The sequence below is a fragment of the Pocillopora verrucosa genome, chromosome 7 (genome assembly GCF_036669915.1).
Source record: "Pocillopora verrucosa isolate sample1 chromosome 7, ASM3666991v2, whole genome shotgun sequence".
NCBI classification, from domain to species: Eukaryota; Metazoa; Cnidaria; class Anthozoa; order Scleractinia; family Pocilloporidae; genus Pocillopora; species Pocillopora verrucosa.
The window spans coordinates 24755199-24775386 of NC_089318.1; the positions used below are offsets into that span (position 1 = coordinate 24755199).

Sequence of the window (20188 nt, forward strand, 5' to 3'; positions counted from 1 at the left end):
GGAATTTCATATAACACAAAGTGAAGTATAGTTCCTTTTAAATGTAACTGACGTGGCGCGCTAAGGAAAACTCTCTGTGCTGTTAAAAACAGCACAGTACATTCAATTATCGAGGGTCGTAGATAGTAAATTATTTTATTACGGTGTGGCCATTATCTAACTCTGAGTCATTTTTAGGATTTAATCTGGTATCTGTTCACTTCCTCGACGTCCTTTTCCAGGTAGGAAATTAGGGGTTCAGAAAAGCTGCATAGTAAATGATCTCTCCAGTTAACAAATAGAGAATGCAATGAGGTCAGGGGAAATTCATAGTGCAACAGCTCTACAGCAGCAGTAGTTTGGACCACAATCAGCCACAGTGCAAGAATGATGGCGAAACACAGCCAAGCCTAGTTTGTGAGAATCTGTATATTCATCATAATTGTCCGCTAGGGCAGGTTGCCTTTTGTAGACGTGTAAAGACTCAGTACAATCCCAGGTAAGGTTATGTACTTCCTTTGGTCCTTGTTCTCGTAACTTTTTGTCGGTACAGATGTGCTTGCAGTCGGGTTTCTCTCCACAGGTCCTAAATGAACACATTTAAATCACATTTAGGTAGCAGCTATGGTATTTGGTCAGCAATGACGGTGCAAATCATATCTGCAGAAGCAGGGCTTAAATTTCTTATAGTTCTATGGCAATAATTCGTCAAATCATTAAAAATCTGTCTTCAAAATACCACAACATCAATTAATCCCGTCAATAAAGTGGATTTGCTTGATCGACCGGTTAAATACAACCATCATCATATCGTCATCATTATCACTGAAAAAACCAGAAGCTTCCAGGTGGAACAGAGGATGGTCAGTTGTTGCCAACAGAGTATAAAAGAGGGACCATAAAAGCTTAACCGCTAATTGATTGCCGATGAGGGGGGGGGGGGGAAGGGGGTAATAAGAATATTACAGAGGTCAGGGATCAGGTACATTTTCCTCCGGACCGCTCCTTCCCCTTCCTCCTGAGTTAGGCAATGACCGTTCTCTACCATCGTTGTGCTTTTGAGATTTAATAGCCTTTACTGACTAGTCTGACCGAGGCCAGACCCTCTTTGTGTCTCTAAACTCAATAAATATTTCACGAATAAAATGGATCGCAAAAATGAGCTTCAAATGTAAACTTACATTCTCGGTCTCAATACTAACTCGATTCGATGTAGAATAATTGCAGAACTTTGTATTTCTCAATTAAATGCAAATTACTTTTTTATGATACATTACACAGTTAATTACCGTCTGACAGCATATATCAGGCCTGGTCCGTTACTAGGAATGGCTGCACACGTTGCCATGGCAATTTCGTCCAAATAGTTGTAAAAATATGAGCGAAATCCTCTTCGCACGCGCAAGTGATCTGAGAGAGATGTTTTCAGAAAGGTTAATTTATGAAAATTTGAAAGCCTACTCGACAATCTCGAATGGAGTTGAAGCATTGAAAATATCTTAGGTTTTTTTGTCTGTCTATCAACACTAGACGGGGAGATAGTGTAGATCAATTACACCTTCTTCAGGCCATAAACGTGTGTACCGGTAACTTTACCCAGGAAACCTTTCGGCATTGTCGCGCACGCATTTTGCGTTTCGAGTAGACACCACCTTCATCTTGACTCATACTCTGCTGACGACTTTTTTTTACACTGAAATAACTTTGATTTAACCAAATTTCCAGATGAATCTTATTTCCTCTACTTTTACTCTCTCGATCACCTTTCAATAAACTCGATCCTTTTCAAATTGAGTTGATAAACAGCAAAAGTAAATCATATTCATTTCCTTCTTCATAACTTCGACCAAACAACTGAAAACAGATTTGACAAAAAAAAGCCATCATGAAATTGCGACATTTTACGATTGAGTTGATTATATTGACTGTTTTGACGTATTCCTAATTATTTATAACAAAAAGATACATCGTGGTCTAATAAAATATCTTTAAGGAAACATGTATAAAAGCTCTTATGTCTCTTCCTCAAATATATTTTCTCTAATAGCTAGAAGCAACGGGTTCCGGTGAAAGTGATTTGGTTCATGAATCAAGTTCAAATAGAGGACCACGAGCGTGTAACTCTTGTCTTACCTTGTAAATGACTCCTTTTCACAGAATCAGCCACTAGGAAACTAAAACCACCAGCTAAATTCATAAGCACAAAACACGTCTTAACAAATTGTGCAACCATCGCTTCAGATGTACACAGAGATTCTCTTTCCTTGAAGGCTTTTTAGATTTTTTAAAGCGATAAGTGATGATTTCACCGTCTACTGTCACTAAATGCTAAAACAATCGCCATTTTGCTGTCGGAAATAGAGGTCATATTTTTTCCTGGAACTTGTCGCTGTCCTGATCCGCTGACCCAGACAACGGGTGGAATAACACATCATTCTATCAAGAAAAGATCAACGTGTAAATTCTCCTCTACTATGTTAATTGCTGACTGAGAACAAAGTAAGGAGATTCAGTCAATCGACCAGCTCAGAAAACCAAAAACATCTCACTTCAAACTCACCACATAAAAAAACTCACACATTTCTCTGTTTCATCTGGGCCATTTTTAAGTTTTAAATGTTACAGTTTATTTATTTTTTCTCTTGTATTTGAGGTAAGTCACGACATAACACTTAAAAAATATAGGAAGCCACAAGCCAAGTCCTTTCACTTAAGTGTTGTGTTGTGGATTGCGATTGGACAACAGTGGAGCAAAACTTAAAATATGTCGGATAGTTGTCAAAAATTGATATTTTTTGAGTGGCAAACAGGTCTTTTAAGAATTTTCTCAGTGACTCTTATTGACACCAAATAGATAGATAAATATAATGATCTTTTAATCAACACAAGTAACAAAAACTCACTTAAGTTGCATGGCTCCTCCATTAAGGGGCCGAGGGAAAAATTCACGCATGACAACGCAGAGAACTCCCCCCCTGTCTTGCCGACTTCGCGGGGACACTCTTCAGGTTTTCTCACAGGCGTCAAAACGTTTTATTAGTGAATTAGAACCAAAGAATTAAGCTTTGTCCTTAAGCTAGTCGTGGTACATCAAGCTAAATTTCAATACAAGTAATATTTGCCTCTGTGTGCAGATACACCGTCATTTGGAAAATTTTCTTAAATTCAAACAATTTTTAGTAACTATGTCTCTTTAAAACACTTGCCACACGAACTGCAAAAGTTACTGCTCGGCTGACACTTAGTTGAACATTCCGGACAAACTTTTCCCACAATATTGGTTTGTTCACTACCCTGAACCATACTATATGCGAGCTCATTGTCATTGACTGTACAGTTTTGTCCCAGGCTGCGCTTTTGATGATGTAGATACTCGACCATGGGGTATGAGAATCCTGGTGCCGTACCATAGACATGATAGCGTGCGGGTGCAGGTCCCACAGGGCCTTGGTAAGGAGGTCGGGTTTGGCGAGTAATAAAGCCTGGATGCATTCCTGCAGTGTAGTGCATCACAGGATTTTCAGGTGAGTTAAGAGAAGCCATTGCTTTTTCATGACTCGGAAGTACACATTCTATTGCTCTCAATACGTCTCCATGACAACCTTTCCAAATGAGCTCCAGCACACTCCGCTTCTGAGTTGGGAAGAGTCTGGTAAGGAGCTCTAGCGGATGCAGTCTTCCTTGATAGCTTTGATTCTGGTTTCCAGGACTCCTCAGATTCTCATTGGTGCTGTCATCCGTATGAGTCAAAGCTCGTTCTGTAGGGTGATTGGCTGGCTCTTTGTATTCCCGGATGTAATCATTTGTTTCGCCGTTTGTGTCATCACTGTCATAAAATACACTGTCATCTCCTGCCTCAGGGGGGGAGGGATACGAGGATTCCATTTCCGAGAACTTACGCTTTAGGCCTACAACCGAAAAAAAAAGGATTTTATATCATCTACTATTCTCGCTAGAAACAAAATTAATGAAGGAAAGAAATGGCCGCACCACGAGCATACAGTTTTCTCCGTGCAAATGCGTGATAAACTATTTCTGAAGACTGGGGGAATTGAAGGCGTTCAGTTAGGAATGAGATACAAACATTCATCGACAAACCGGAAGTGATAGCTGAAATCTGGGGAAAACAGTTCAAAGAAGAAAAAGAAGACAGAAGAAGATGTTGTCTCTGTTTCCGTAATTAATCTTGGGGCTTTGATCCAGGGTTTGGGCGAGCTTTTTCATTAAAAGACTCTAATATTTGGTCCGGACAGCTGCAAAGTGATGTCTGTTATCAATCTTTTCTCCCGCCCGACATTTACACTGTCTTGTAAAATTCGACAACTTAAGAAGAAACTTGTAAAAGCGTTCCTAATTAAAATCGAAATATGTTTATTTACCTTCCACTGGAACTCAAATTGTCTCAAATCTTCGTGAAATTTTTTGACAAGCTTTTACTCTCGAAGGTAGTGATAGTTTTCAATTTTGTGCTCTTATCAATCGACCGGAAATCGTTTCTCTGTTATTTAATTGCATTCGGCTCATAAAAGAGAGTGCATAAGATATGCTTTTGACAAACGTGACACCGAAAAATATTTTTAAATTGGCTCAGGGAAGGAAAGCAAACTAAACTTGTACCGATGCCAGGAATTTTCGATATGAATGGCCACTGAGAGTAAAGAAAAAAAAAGCACTCGTAACTACCAAACCAACCGTAGGGAAATACAGTACAGACCTCTATTCCAAAAGATGCAATTATAATAATTACCATGGAGTTTTTCTGTTGATCAAAAGTTTATTTGGTATGGTTTTCTCTAAGTCCTTATCAGAAGGCGAATGTTTTGCTTTTATTCAGCGTAAAACGTCGAATTCTCCTGACCAATCAAACAGTTTTATCAAAATAATGGTCAAGGTCAAGGTCACCCACATAAGGAATACTTTCTTGTCTTCTAAATATTGTCTTGTATCTTCTCAGCGGTTGTGATATACACGAAGCTAAACAACTTTACAGCGATTCGAAGTTCTCTTTTTTTAAATGAGCGAACGCATTTTGTATATAAAAAAAAAAAGTGTAACCGATTTTTTCCTCACCTGGCGCCGATGAAAGCGAAGAGTGTTTGGTGATTCTCGCCTCCTCAGTTATGGCTGGATCAACATCACTCAAAGCTGTGTTATTGTTTGCATCGAACTGTACAGTTGCTGAACATATGATACTCGGTAATGCCTCATTCGAACCCGTCGCTTCTGACCTGTACATTACACAGCCGGGGTCTACGCTGACAGCAGTGTTCCGAAACTGGCCTACCACCGTGGGCGCTGGCGGTGTTGCCTCGTCCTCCTCCCGTTTTAGCGCCACTTGCGCCGCCATCAGACGCTGTCGCTCAATTATTAAGCTGCATTTTGAACAGGAGCAGTCTTTCCATTGACAGAATCGCTTATGTCCTTTCAAAATTGATTCTACGCCATGATTCCGACATCTTGCACAGCGAGGATACCGAGGTACACTGTCATCGCCTCGAGCATCTTCAGACATTGTTGGTTGATACAGTACGGTTTTCGTTTTCGACACACTCTGCGACATCCACAGTTCTGGACGAAATTGTTAGTTTTGCAATTTACGCTTTTCCAATTAATTACCGTCAAACAGTTGATATATCACCTACGGTATTTCTGTTCTTAATGAGTTCTATTGTTTGGGTTAAGTTTGATTCGAGCTCTCATTGGCTGATGCAGGATTAAGCGCCATCTTCTCACAACATCGGTTTGAACCTTTTTATTAGCCAGCAGACCGTGTTAGTCAGAACACCTCCATTTTCATGGTAATTTGTAAACGACCTGAGAAGGTTATTCTTTCATCTTTTTTTCTTTTGAAACTAATGACATCTTGCATTTAATGTCTTGGTTACGGCAGTCTCAACGTTTCAACAGACAGACATTTTTACGAATGTATGCACATAAAACATGAAAAACTTTCCAGACTTAGTTTGGTTCATTTTCTTGTCATTCAGTGTTTGCTGTAGGCTTTCCTTCAATTTGAATGTAAATAGCGCTTCCTCTGGGTATTGCTTTTCTATTCAAAATACATTTTCATTCAAAAAAAATACGACAGCTTTCAGCCGGAGACTTTGTGGTCAGCATAATGAATGAGTGGCTTTTGTCTGCGCTAGTCGCTTTGTTTGAATTTATAGAGAGCCCGCCTTTGCTTCTCACTGCTTGGGTTTCAATGAAAATTGAACTTCACTTAGTTCTTATTCAAAAGCTGTCAGTTATACTTTGTTTAATTTCCGTTCAATGGTCAACATGAACAATTTGAGCTACAAGTTGACTTAATCGAACAGCATCACGCTCTGGCAAAAACACGGGATCCACAATTAACTAGGACACCTTGTGTAAGTTTCTTCAAGCCCTTCTGTTTAATCCTTGAAAAACCGGCACAGACTTCGAAAGAATCTAGAAGAACCTTATTCACTCAGCCAACACTCAATATGAATCACGACGGCTTACATATTTGGTGCCGCAGCGTCGAGTAAGAAACGAGGAATCCACGCGTGGAACTAAGTAAAAGACTCGAATTGAAAGGGAAGTAATATATTTATTGGATGATTTGAGAGGAAAAATTTAACATTAGGTATTGTTATTCAAATACAAGAGGTCCACAAATACTATTCGGCTGCTCATTTCTAGACAAGTACTAATTGCTTCAGGATAGAGTTTTGTAATACAATTATGTCTGTGAGCTGTAGACATTCAGTTTAGTTTAATGTCATAGTACCTGGTCTTTTCTTGCAGCCCACTGGCTCTTAGGCATCTGACAGATAAAAGTTGTCTGTGTTCATGCTGTTCTAAAAGTTGAGATATTGAGTCAATCAGCTTCAACCTCGACTGAATCAGTCAGAATTGTCTGGCGAAGTTGACACCAACATATCTCCACTAAAACAGTTGGAACATTACACTTCCAGCGAACAGGCTTTTTTCAAGTTGATCAAAGATAAAGATTAAACTGAACCTACTGCTATTTATCTCTTATAATTTTCTCACTGTGTATCAGTTTGGAAGGCTGTGGTTTGTTCCCAAGTGTTAAATACCTAAGGTATTACATCTACCGTGATAAGAACATTAATAACATCCTATTTGGCCGAGGTTATGATACACATTTTAAACTGAAAAATTTAGCGAAATGATCTGAAAGTTTCAAGCATTCATCGCCAAACAGCAGACGTCAACATCAGTGTGCTTGTTTGTATTGCATTACGATCTTTATCACAGACGAACAAACTAATCCTTCCTTCTAAAGAGGAGATTAAACGATTTGCGAATTATCATTACGTTTTCCTATTAGAGAAGAATATAAGATTTACGAGCAAAGTTAAAACTTTCACAAAACTGGACAAATTAGAAAAACCTTAGTTTAAAGTCAACTTGCTATAACTGAGCCCTGCTCTCCACGATAGCGTTGACTGAAGCTATAGAAAAACAACATTAATTGACTACCTAAACAACAGTAAGCCGATGCATCATATTTAACTAGTCATTCTAACTACCGGCGCTGCTGCTTAAGGTGCAGCACAAGTATCCTACGTTATTAATTTCTGACTATTCCAAGTTGGTACGAAAATAGTTTTATGATATAAGCTTACATTTGGTTTCAATTACCTTATTGCTTTATACAACTTTGCTTTCTCTGGGAAAAGGCTTTGGAACAAGTTTATTTTAACAAATATTAAAAGATTGAATAATTAAAAGAATGGGAAAATGAAATAAACCATCCCACATCGTTGTATATGTACATTACAAAAAAACTACTACTTTTCTATAGCTCTGCCTGTAGCACCTCACTGATTATCCATCATCGACTGTGCTTAGGATGACTTGAAGCCCTCGTTAGCGAGAATTTCTCATCATTAATACATTCTAACTGATAATTATTGAATAACTTGCCTATTTTTCTACAACTATACCAGACTATTTCTAAGATTATTCCTTTGTTGTATGAACTAACAAAATAGCTTAGAAAACATGATAAAAAAGCTGTAGAACTTTCAGCAGCCAGTAGTAGCTCTCCCCATGTACATATTTACAACTTTTCAATTAATCCACGTAGCCTGGCTCGTATGACTCAGATCAACACTAATAATAATCTCTACTAGGACAATTTTCGTTTTATAAACTACCGAGTGAGAAGCTCTTTTATCATTCTGTTATCATTCACCAATCCATCACTCATTAGTAGGTACAAAGTTCAAACTCAATTCTTACAAACAGAAATATCTACTCTATTTGTTCCAGTTTTACTGGCTCATTTTTAATTAACTATTACGAATATATTCACGTTATTTTAATTTCTCATCCTCTGAAATAAAATCATTGATTTTAGGGCTTTTCGTCAGCCTCACTTTTGGGAGAGGCGCGGGGAGAATGGTTCGGAGGGCTACGATCATTCCTTTGTGGTAGTCGGTCCCCAGGAAACACTCTTCCAGCCGAGCTCATGGTTATTAATGCAGCAGTTGCTGACCGCATACTTTGGCTATACCGCGTATCTTCAAGATGCGGAATTTTAGTCAAACCAGGCATAGTTGAAATCGGCAAAGAGTTGTGCTCGGAGATGGACGGTATCAGCTTAGACTGTACGTCCGCGGTCTGACGCTTAGTCGGATCCTTGAGTACTGGCAAAGGACCGGCTCCTGGGTAATACACACACCCGGGACATTGGCCACTCGCACATTTGGAAGCTGCGTGGTACTCTACAGCGCTCAATGGAATATTGTGAGAAAGAGTGGGAGACATGGGCGGGAAGGCTGAATAGCCAGATGGCGGGGGAGGCCCGGGAAAGAGACCCCTGGGTACAGTGGCAAGTAACTGGCCCCGAGCAAGGGCTTCCTCGTGACTTGGAAGAACGGTCTCTATTGTCTGGATAACGTCACCTCCACAACCCTTTAAAATTAACTCCAGAACGTTTCTTTTTTGCTCTGGAAAGAGCCGTGTAAGGATGTTCATGAACCTGGAATGATCAGAGCTTGACATGACTTTGCTCTCACCATTTTGTAGAGATATCTTGTCGTGTCTCTGTCTTTTTGATTCTGGTGACATTCTCAGGCGCCGCTCATCTTCATCGTCGTCTCGTTCACGTTTCCATCTCGTGGAGAAACCTTCAGTGTTGTTATCCATTGGAAATTCTGAAAAGTAAAAACATTGACTTTAATAACAATGGCCGCTATAAAATCATATTCGTATAAAATCTGCTCATCGTCGCTCTAAGATTTGATTTATTTCAATGAATGAACCAAACGGGAGAGAAGAAACACTATCTAAATGTTCGTTGGACTGTTAACCTGTCTGACCACCGCGCGAGTTTATACCGCAGTTCTCTGCTACTGAGGGATCGCACATAACAATTTTTTTTTGTAGACAAATCAAAAATTTTTTTTAAAATCACGGCACCTTTTCGGGGAGACCAAACGGACTGTTCACTGAACCTAGAAGAGTTCTAAATACTCTTTCGCTAACGATAGAGTAGGGAAATCAGTTTTATGTCCTCAGTATTAAAGAAGTCTTAATGCAGTGAAAGCTGTACGCAAAAGTCAGAACAAAGAAATGAGTTGCTAAGCGTTTAAATAAACTTTTTATATCAAGCTTCATCTGTTGGCTCTCTTATCCATCAGTAAATCTCTGATTAGATATCAACAATGCAGATAAAAAATGGAAATCATGAAAAAAAAAAAGAAAAAAGAAATTCACACAGGTCACTGATCGATTTCTGAAAATCATGGAAACAGCGATGTATAAAGCCCTTACTTCAGATTACCTTAAGCCACAAGTTTCGCTTTGGTTTCGTGCAGTCGGTGGTTAGAGGAGCTTGCTTCAGTTATGTTCGTGACTGCAAGTGATCCGTTCAAAAGTGATGACTTCGTTTATAATTTAAATTATGCAAATGACCACGCAAAAAATCTTTTAAAAGCAAGCCAAACGCCTGGTAATCATTATTTATTTTTGCAATGCCTTAAAATGCAAGCAGCTAACAGTTTGAGGTCATTTCTTTTTTTCTATGTAAGACCTTGTTGTTTTTCCACTGTCATCAATGTCAATTTTTTACCAGCTTGACGCAGACAGCAATTTCCATTGACCACGGGAAAAAGTGTTCAATTATTTCATATTCGAGGGGCGCAAATTTTTTCATGTTGAACTTCACAGCGCTTCAATTTTGTTCAATTTTGCTGTCAAGAAAAGACGAAAATCCTTCGCCAGCACAACCAAGAAGTGGCTGGATAATTTTTCCTTTCAACTTAAAGTTGGCAAAACCCTAAATTACCTGTGCTTATGTGGGGAAAGGTGCTGTTTAATTTTTTTGTACACACAGCTGGGGAAACTTCCCGGCTAGAACTTCCTTGTTCCAAAGAAATAATGTGCCAAAGCACCTATGAAATGGAAAGATCGTATAAGACCACTAACGGCGTTTATAAAAAGACATGCCACATCAAACTATGAAAAACTGTGGCCTTTTCCGCTAAGATTGATACACTACACCGAGGGGTGCTTTCAGACTATTTAAAAGAAACTTGTTAACAACTGAAAATGTAAAATGTCCAGTGATTGCAGGCTAAACGAAAAAAAATCACGAAAGAAGAACATGAAATTGGCAGGTTCAATATCATCCTCAGAAAATTTTGTGGTGATAAGAAAATCATTTAAGTGAAATATGCTGGCGGGAAGCAAATTAATATAGAATACTCGGGCGAGAATAAAAATTGTGCATATCTTTTGTGTGTTTTAAGTAAAAATCTAATTGGACTTTTACATAACAGTGCACCAAAAGTTTTCAGTTACTTGAACACAGTTTATATACCACTCAATCATACTTAAATAAATATGCTCTCAAACCGCTGGAGCAATAAATGATGAAATTTATAAGAAAATTCCGGTTAGAATAGTAAATTTTGAAAGGTAACTGCTAACACAAAATCACTATTTTTGAATAACAATTGCACTATACGCTCTAAAAAGACAGAGTTAGCCGCAAACGTCCCATTATTTGTAGCGTATTATCATAATGTCGTTGATTATCACTCCAAACATAAATGGCTGCTTCATTTTCCGCACGACAGAACAAGTACATAAAAGTGGTACGTCACCTGGGCAACCGCTACAAGTAAATAGGTGTTTTATTATTCAATGTTCTTCCCTACTGTGTTAACAAACGCGTTAGCTCGACATCTAGAAATGCACACAACATATTTCCCTTACTTGAAAAAAGATTCATCAATTTAAGACAATCAGTGAATAGCTTAAAATCTTAAGATAGAATATTAGTAATAAAAGAGAGAGTATCGTTCAAACAGGAAATGACCTGTGACTTTTACTGTTACAGCAACTAGCCAGCTCTGAAGTCAGTGACTGTGAACATGTCACAAACATAGTTTAGCTCTACAAAGTTCCATTTTTTGTCTCACTGGAATAATTTATTTCACCCTTTCATCATGTGGCAACCAACCGCTATTTATCAAGCTGGTTTCAAATCAAACTCGTGATTACAAGACTAAGGGTATTTGGTAATGTAGGGACAAAGTTTCAAATCTTTTTAATAAAACCTAACTTTGAATTCATCAACTTCTTAAGAACACGTACAAACAGGAATTACTAAGAGAAGATTCCCATGCCACTTGTTGATATTCAGTTTGAATACTTGTCGCTTATTTTGACATATTATAGTTAACTCTCAATGGAACTCTATAATGAGTTGTATATTCAGATGACGTTGAAAATTTACGATGAGAAGTGCTACTCAAATGTGAACAAACTCACCGAACGCAAAATGCTTTCGTTGTTCCGACTGTTGAGCTCAAACAGTGTGTCTGTGATGAGTCAAAGTCAGTAGGTAAAGGCGATCAGCCAAGATTTCTTTTAAGCATAGCAGGCAGGTTTTACTCTCTAGGGAAGCAAGGTTACAATAAACATAGCGCGTTCTGACTAGTTGTTGCCTTTACACAATATCACAGCTGGGAGATATGAACCACCCGTGCCTTAGAAAATCCTGGCTTCCTGATTGGCTGGACAAAAGCATCGACATGTAGTGGCATTAATTTCTTATAACAGTAGAGCACTGTTTTCCTGTTTTAGATGAACCACATGGCCCAATTGTATACTCCAATATCGGTTTCACTGGAGTTTTGAATCACTTTAGAGCCTCAACTGTGTATTATGTCAGTTCACATAACTCGGGCTAATCTTGTGTTTCTTTACATAGCAGCGTTCGAATTTTACTAGTGTTAATAAAAAACACGTGTTCAGAAATAAAGACTTTGCAACACGTGTCGGAATCATGATTATTTGCACTGTGCTATTGTTAAAGCTGTAAAAATATTGCTCAAGCTGTTACTTTTTACCTAATTCCTAGCCAGCTGAAATGGAAAGTAAAAAATGTTTTTATTTTAAATTTGTGCTTTTGAACGTCTTCATGAGACAATAGGAGCATGTCAAAATATAGTCAGTTTTAACTCTTGATGTGCAAAGTCAAATATGGACTCGATTTCGTACAGTTCCTCATGGGAATATGAGGAAAATATCTATCTTCATTGAAGATAAGAAGTCCAAAAAAATTTAATCAACAACTATTGTAAGGGAGGGGGTTGTAAATTGCAGCCCCGAGGGCAAAGAAAGCTGGTGCCAATTTTATTCATAAAGGCACAGTCCGCTAAAAATAGACAAAGAGTCTGAGCTCGCTCAGAAATAAACACAACACTTGCGTTGATTATAAACAAACTGTAAAATAAATCAAATACAAACATCCTGATGACATTATAAACACTGGTTTGACTCCCAGTGACCAGAATAAACATACAGATTTTATTACAGAAAAACCGCACTGAGACTTTCCAGATTGTTCGCGTTCCAGAATGTTACAAATATTTTGTTGCATTTTTTAGACATGATACTTTTTGGGCCGGCAGTGTTTCTTTGATAATGTCATAATTATGCTGGCCCTAATTAAATCCACTTTAGTTTTAAATCACTCAATTTGGCTGGGAGAAGCCACTTCAACTTGCTCTCAGACTAACGAGCGCACATTAGCACCTAACCAGAGACCACAGCCACAAATAAATCAGACCTAATTATGTTGCAATTTCAAGTTCGTTATTGAAAATCAGCGAGAGGTGTTCCTTTTCTGGGCGAACATGCAATTCTAAAGCAGAAACAGTGACATAATTTATTGGGGGGATTATACAAGCTTCAAATTTGCTGGTTTCATCAACACTTTACTCGACTAAGTATTTTTGTGCTACTTGAGGTCTTAACATCAAACTTTCAAACTAGATTAAGTCATACCGTAACATAATTCGCGAGGAATATGCAGTTTTTAGAGAGAGGTTCTGAATGTTTTCCCAGCACGGAACTGTTTGGAAATTTCTTAAAATAAAGTATTTAGCATGGATAGAACAAAGCCAGGTATTCAGTAACAAGGACAAAGCCTAGATGCCTTTCATTTCAATGCATCGCCTTTTTTTAAAGAAAGTTATAATTTAGGGTGTTGCTTTGTTCAGAGTCATTTCAATACAGTATAATACAGGTTTTGGTCAAATTCCGTGTCTCAGTCATTATGGACGAAAACTGTATCCCTGAACTGAAAACCTCCCAAAATTTATCACCAGAAATGATGATCCACGACTCGAGGACCAGCATAAAAACGATTAAACAGAAGCAAATTACTTCACATAACCCAGGTGCTGTATTCTTTTTCTTTAAAAGGAAACACAGGGGTAAATTTAGAAAAGAGAATGTTGATCGTGTATATCGCGGGCAAAATTTTCAACAACCGTCTGACTGCAACTTTGTTAAATACAGACAAACAAGATAAGTTAGCAACTCAATAAAACTCTGTCCATACTAGCGCGCTTGAAACCGCCTGCGATGAATTAACCGCCTCTTATGTCATAGTTCTTAGGTTATCTATACAACAATGACAAAATCTGAATGAACTAGGCGTGCATGTTACGATATCCTCCAAAAACAAACCCTCGTCTTGTTCATGTCCATTTCATTCAAAAGTTCGATGTGTGAAACTTTGTAACACTACGCTGGGTCTACGCACTGATACCGTTGGCGTAATCTGAGGTTACCCTTTCATGGGAAGAATTGAGCTGTGATTTAAACAGCACGTTTTTTCATATATCTCAAAAGGCTATGGTTAGTTTAGCAACGGTAACGAAGCGAGATAAGAAAAAGGGGCCGATTTTTGCTGTAAAATCATCCGATGGGTTTGTAAATTTTGGCAGCCAATCAGACGGTTGCGTAATCAATTCAAAAGTAATGAAATCAGCTGGAAGACTACCCCGACCTTGGAATCGGATGATGTTTGCTCGTTTTATTGTAGAAGGAAAATTTTGCAAAAAGAATTGTACTCAACTCACCATCGTTTGCGCTGCTTGCGGGAGACCCCAGCTCATTGTTGGTATCGTCAATGTTTGGCGAGCTTGATCGAGAAGACAAACTTGCGGTTCTTGGCAGTTGAGCATCCTTTGGGGACGTTGGTGAGGGTGGAATGATTCTTGGTGTCTTTTGTAGATTTTGATTAAAACACAACTGTACTGTGCCGTAGGAAAGATGTCCAACCTCCTCACTCTCTTGTTGTCTTCTGAGCGCCACTTGTGCGGCCATTACTCTTTGTCTTTCAGCTATGAGATTGCAATCCGCGCATGCACAATCTCGCCATTTACAGAACCGTTTGTGTCCTTTGAGTATGGATATCACCCCGTGATTTCGGCACCGAGCACACTTTGGTGAACGCTGAGCTATGGAACCCATTGGAGGCATCGGAGTTGACTTGATCTCGGTTGAACTCGGCTGAAATAAGAACAACAACGCGTAAGCCGGCTAAAGAACTAAGGCAATCAGTACACCAGACAAAGTAGTTGAAGTGGAATAGGGAACCAACAATAATTTTAAGCATTCTTATATCCACGACTGGCCTCCAGCTAAAAAGCAGAAGACCCCATTAAAGCCAAAATACCGCGAATTGTAATGACTGCACGAATTCCCTGACTTCAACATAAAACAAGAAACACTACCAATTTGCTCTCCTATACCTTAGTCCTTTGCAGTAGTTGTCTCGCAGCGAAATTTTGAAGTCTAAAATTTTAGTATTCGACCCGAAAAGGAGCAGTTTTTGTGGCCAGATCATCCGTCCTTCAGGCACTACTAGTAATACCTATTGTAAACTGTGAGAGACACTTCTAAGCGTGAGACAACAAACTGGTCTATTTCGGTCTCAGTGGCCCTCTAAATTTAGCCACTTCAAATGAATATATTACGATGAATTGGTGAGAAATTTGCTCATCATTGTTCACAGTCACTGTGCGTAAAACAATTTCCACAAAAATTGTCTCCGCTTAGTTTAATTGATTAGGTATAAAAATAGAAATTTCTAGAGTAACTTATCTACACGGCTAACGTGAAATTGTAACCTAATCTACGCTCTTGACCGAAATTTCTGGTCATGCTCTGAACGTGACAATTTAGAATTATCCATAAATCATCACATTCTTTTCAGTGAAATGAATAAGCTGATAACAAACGAGTTTATTCTTCAACGTATTAAAGTAACAGTTAAAAGTTTCGCTACATTCATCGCTCTACAGGTTTTTGAGTTTTGAAGGATCTATGGAGAGCTTTGTGAACAAATCGAAATGTTACAAATCTTAGCGCTTTACAATTACTTATTAATAACGAAAATGACAGATTTGAATTACTTTGTCAGAAAGAAAATATATGTACAAGCTCTGAAAAAAAGTTCAAAGATGACGTTGAATTTCCACTCTTCCATATCAAATCAATTCTTGCTTCATTAAGGAGAAAGAAGAGGGTTTGGTTGAAACTTGTCTCTTTCAAACAGCATGAAAAGAATGAGACACAGAGCACCAATGGAGCAGAACAACAAACTGATATCAGCAACACAAGAAGTAAACTAAATTCATAGAAGATCACTAACAAGAACAACTTTACCGAGCAATGAAGAGAACTTACTTTTGAGGTAGTGAAGTTTAGACCTTCCTTTGTAATGCTTTGACTAATCTACTAAATGTTACTAATAACTACACTAGATACGTCAGTTAATCATCTGGGGTCAAGGTTGTGGCTCAACCATTCTAGCACATTCCTCAGTCTAAACAAAACAGGTTTACTGCTCATTGTTGCTATGACAATTCAGACAACCTGTCAAGGTACAAGTGAAACAATTCGTGGATAGCAAGTCCTGACGTTTTTATAGGTGGATAAATGCAAGTTGTTATTTTATCTTATTTTGAAGTTATGTTAAACTTTTCGACCTGAAGTAAAATCAAAACAAGGGCAGGGTGTTTGCTCGAGGCGGAAAAATAATTTTAAAATGTTATGTATTGCATTGTAAAATATATATCAATACTTCAGGAAAACTGGCTAAAAGCTAGCAGGATAACCGATGGAAAGGTGCGAAGTTTATTTGCTCATTAAACTGAGGGTAGGTGGACAACAGAAATTGCGCAACTTTGATAATTGAATTGAATTTCTCAACATGGCTTAACTGTGATTACTCAAGTTATTGGAAACAATTTCTTTACCACACTGATATAATACAAAATTTATCAGCTCGTGAAAGGTAAATAATACCTCACAAAGGTCAACAGTGAAGCTACAAAGAAAAGTTATAAATGAATATCTTATATAAACCTCTTGTGGCACTGCGGGGCACCGCCACATATTCATGAGATAGCTGATCTTCATAAAGTTTGAAACATTTCCACGTGGCCCCCCTAACGGGTTCATATGACAAAGAACGGTTTGTTGTATTATGCGCTGAAAAAACTTCATTAACATTGTCAATGGCATTGAAGTAGACTCTGGCTAAAATCTGCTGATACATTGTATCAAGAGCATATCAGCTGTGTTCAGATATAAATAATGCGGTAATAGGTTGTATTCTCGATTTCCATTTGAGGAAGAATTAAACTGTTGAAATATTAGTGTATGTATGTATTTCCTTCCAGTTGTAAATGTTTCATAAAACAATCTTTTATTTCCTTTTAGAAGGTGTCATAAGTGTCATGACATATCTGTCATAGCAATTTAGAATGCGGCAAAAAAATTATTCCATTTTGTTAAAGATGGGTATTTCGCAAGAGTACTATTAATGAAGTTAGTCACCGTTGTTTTCATAGTTTGTGCGTCACTCGTAGAACTAAACGAATCCACAAACACAGCGTGACATTAAACGCGAACTGATTAACTTGATTGGAATCACACTGGCATTGTAAGCCAAGATCAAGGGATCCTTTGTCCTTGTTGAAGTTATCTATCTCTAACAGTCCCCTCCTATTGATTGCTAACTTAGTTATGGCTTCTCCTTGACGCAAAGTCCTTACGGGTGGTCATTTTTGTTGCAAAGTTCATAACCCTTCATTCTAATCTTAGCTCAGCCTTTATTCAGCAGCATAACGCAGCCTTTAAAGTCTAAATTTAACCCTATAATTTGGTTTACTTTTGTTTCTCGTGGGAGCTGGGTACAGCAGGTGAACTGTCTGAGAATTAAACTACGTCATTGCACCGCTTGAGATTATTCAACCTTCATCAGCGATGGAAACCGATTGACAATAACGAAAAATCGTTGACGAGCAATTGAAATATTTATATCTAACTGTAAGAACAGTGGGCTTAATTAAAAGAGGTCCTAGCGTTAATTCATTGTCTAATTCCGTTTCCTACTTACGTTGGTTTGAATTTGCAGATTTTCTGCTGTTTAGGATCAGAAACTAAAGATACTAAATTAATTATCAGTTGCTTGCGACGGATCCATCCTTCTTATCATCGCAACAGAGCCTCGCAACTTTTAACCACTCTGTCATTCCAACTATTTAGCTATTTTGTATGAAGTTCATTTCATCTGCTATTTTTAGCTATACGAACTGAAACTTCAGAAATTCAACCGACGAAGATAAGATGTGGATTGTTGCGCAGTAAATCGGATAAGATTTAAGCGTCTCCAAAATAAACAATTGGTTTTTCTTTTTTTTCCGTTTGGTATGAGATAAATCCACTCTCACATCTTATTGTTTCGGACAAAGAGACTATGCAAGTAACACACGAATAATCTACATCATGTTTGAATCGTGGATATCAGCCACGATATTTTATGTTTTATGTAAGAGATGATATATGAAAGGTTCCTTAGTTTTAACAAATCAGGCCAGACGTCTCTTTTGATTTAACCCGATTAAGTATCTAACTTCATCTATGGCTTCTTCCTCTCTAGAGCTTTCTTTCTAAGACAAAAAACGTACTAAAAGCGTCATTTAGATATGCGTCGTTGTTTTTTTTTATTGATACTTAACATGCAGAGGTTATCAGTCATTTATTTAGAGATAGAAAAGGAATAACACTCTTTTGCATTGACTGTTAATTCAATCGAACTCCAAAGCCGGATACAACAATGTTTCAGCTGAGTGAATTCCGATCCAATGTTAATAAACTATTTGTCCAGCAAACCTTTCGCTGTCGGCTTCTTCAGATCAAGTTGAGCGACGTTTTATTTGTCTCGCAATGAAAAAGCAAATGGAAAAAGAAAGGAAAACTTCTGTAATTGTAAAATACGATTACTGCATCATTTGTTGTCAAAAAGAATTATAGCCTTTCTAGAATCGGACTTTTTAAAATGGAGGTGAGATAGAAACAAACAGGAATTTACTATTACGATACAACCAAGAATTGAAGTAATATTTCAGCCAAACATTGAAGCGACATTTCAGATTCTCCTTACTCCTTTCAAGATATAAATTTCCCTTCGACTAGATAAGTTATGTGCATTTATTCTTTGAACTTGGGGAAAATTTTGCAGCAATGTAGGCCAAGAGACAGGCTTGCCATTAACAAAAAAGGAAACAGGTTCCTTGACATCCCATGGTATTCAACGGTAGACACGCTAGTCGAGTGGTGAAGAGAGATGAAAACTAGGAATGTTTAAATGTTTGGGGATACAAAATTGAAGATCTTTTTTAAGAAGGACTTTTACTTAACATCCATGCTTTAAAGTTGCATGTCAAATAAACAGGTAACAGTCGGAGATTTTAGACAAAGCGTCGCCGAAAATGAAGAGTGCAGGGAAATAAAACTAGTATCCGGCAATAGGAAATTCTCAATGAGCCCTGAAGTGTTCATCAATATAGCGGCACAGTAGGTCAGTATGAAGGGAAATTCTACAATCATCTTCAGTTCAAGCCAGTCAAACAAAACGAAAATCTTTCAAAGCGTTCATACCTTGTTGTAAAACTGGTGCATTCTGGCTTAGTCAACGAGTCAGTTCTTAGTCACAAATCATGACAGTCAAATCAGTTGTTACTTGTTGGATTTATCATTTCTCTTTAAAATATTATTAAGGGACACAGCAAACCAGCATTTAAAGGTTAAGTGCTTCATTTTCTCCCGGCTGCTTTGTTCACATGTCATCCCAATACCCGCCTGCCAAATTTAAGGTAATTCTAGAAAATCTGACACGCCCTGAAGAAAATGAATTAATTGCCGACGTTATGTAATGAGTAAACGAGACGTTTCCGCTTATGCGATTAGCTCAGTTCTGGAGAAAACTGAAGAAAGTTTGAAAATACCTACTACATTAAAATGACCGTGGGTCGAGAAGTTTAACGCTAAACCGGAATTTAGCGATAGGAACAATAATAATGATTGTTGACAAAAATTATCAAATAAAGCGCCGCTTGTTTTTCGCTAAATAAATTTGTCTCGTCTCACTATTACTACCATCCGACTGTCCTTCCTCAATATTGTTTGTGGCTAAAGGATTTGTTTTGCCTTCAGCACATGAAAATATAAACTTAGATATCCGTCTACTACTTAACTCAATAACTTTTCATCCACTTACCTTTTAATAATCACACGTATCTAATACAAAATTTCAATGCAAATGAAAGAAACAAGATCGGATTTGAGCAACAGATGTCAGTTGTTTTCAACGTATTGATACGCGCGGAAGATTTTTCCGTCGACACCACAAAGATCTTATGATAAATAGGCTGGCGTATACGAATATATATTGGCTACATTAATAACATGCGACTGTAAATCTTAGCGATGATAACAAAACACGCGGCTCAGTTACGTCAAGGCCGCCTTGGAATGTTCTTGAATGTAGCCTGACAGGCCCCCGAATTGATGCGGACATTTCAATCTCCTTAGGTCATCCTTTTTACAAACAATGTAT

General features: G+C 37.9%; 2 protein-coding genes across 2 annotated transcripts in view; both read right to left on the reverse strand.

The window, feature by feature from the left end:
* Positions 1-174: 174 nt before the first annotated feature.
* Positions 175-2212, reverse strand: LOC131792193 (uncharacterized). Its single transcript, XM_059109572.2, has 3 exons — positions 2113-2212; positions 1269-1389; positions 175-565 (listed from the first exon to the last, which is right to left on the reverse strand). The coding sequence occupies exons 1-3, from the start codon at positions 2210-2212 to the stop codon at positions 307-309; spliced, it is 480 nt and encodes a 159-aa protein (XP_058965555.1). The 3' UTR covers positions 175-306.
* A 414-nt stretch (positions 2213-2626) lies between these two features.
* Positions 2627-20188, reverse strand: part of LOC131792056 (uncharacterized) — a 31584-nt gene continuing 14022 nt past the window's right edge. Inside the window, exons 2-5 of the mRNA XM_059109417.2 lie at positions 14358-14790; positions 8332-9131; positions 5050-5557; positions 2627-3887 (exon numbers count right to left, since the gene is read on the reverse strand). Coding sequence (XP_058965400.1) covers positions 3163-3887; positions 5050-5557; positions 8332-9131; positions 14358-14790 — 2466 coding nt within the window. The 3' untranslated portion in view covers positions 2627-3162. The remainder of the gene's footprint in view (positions 3888-5049; positions 5558-8331; positions 9132-14357; positions 14791-20188) is intronic.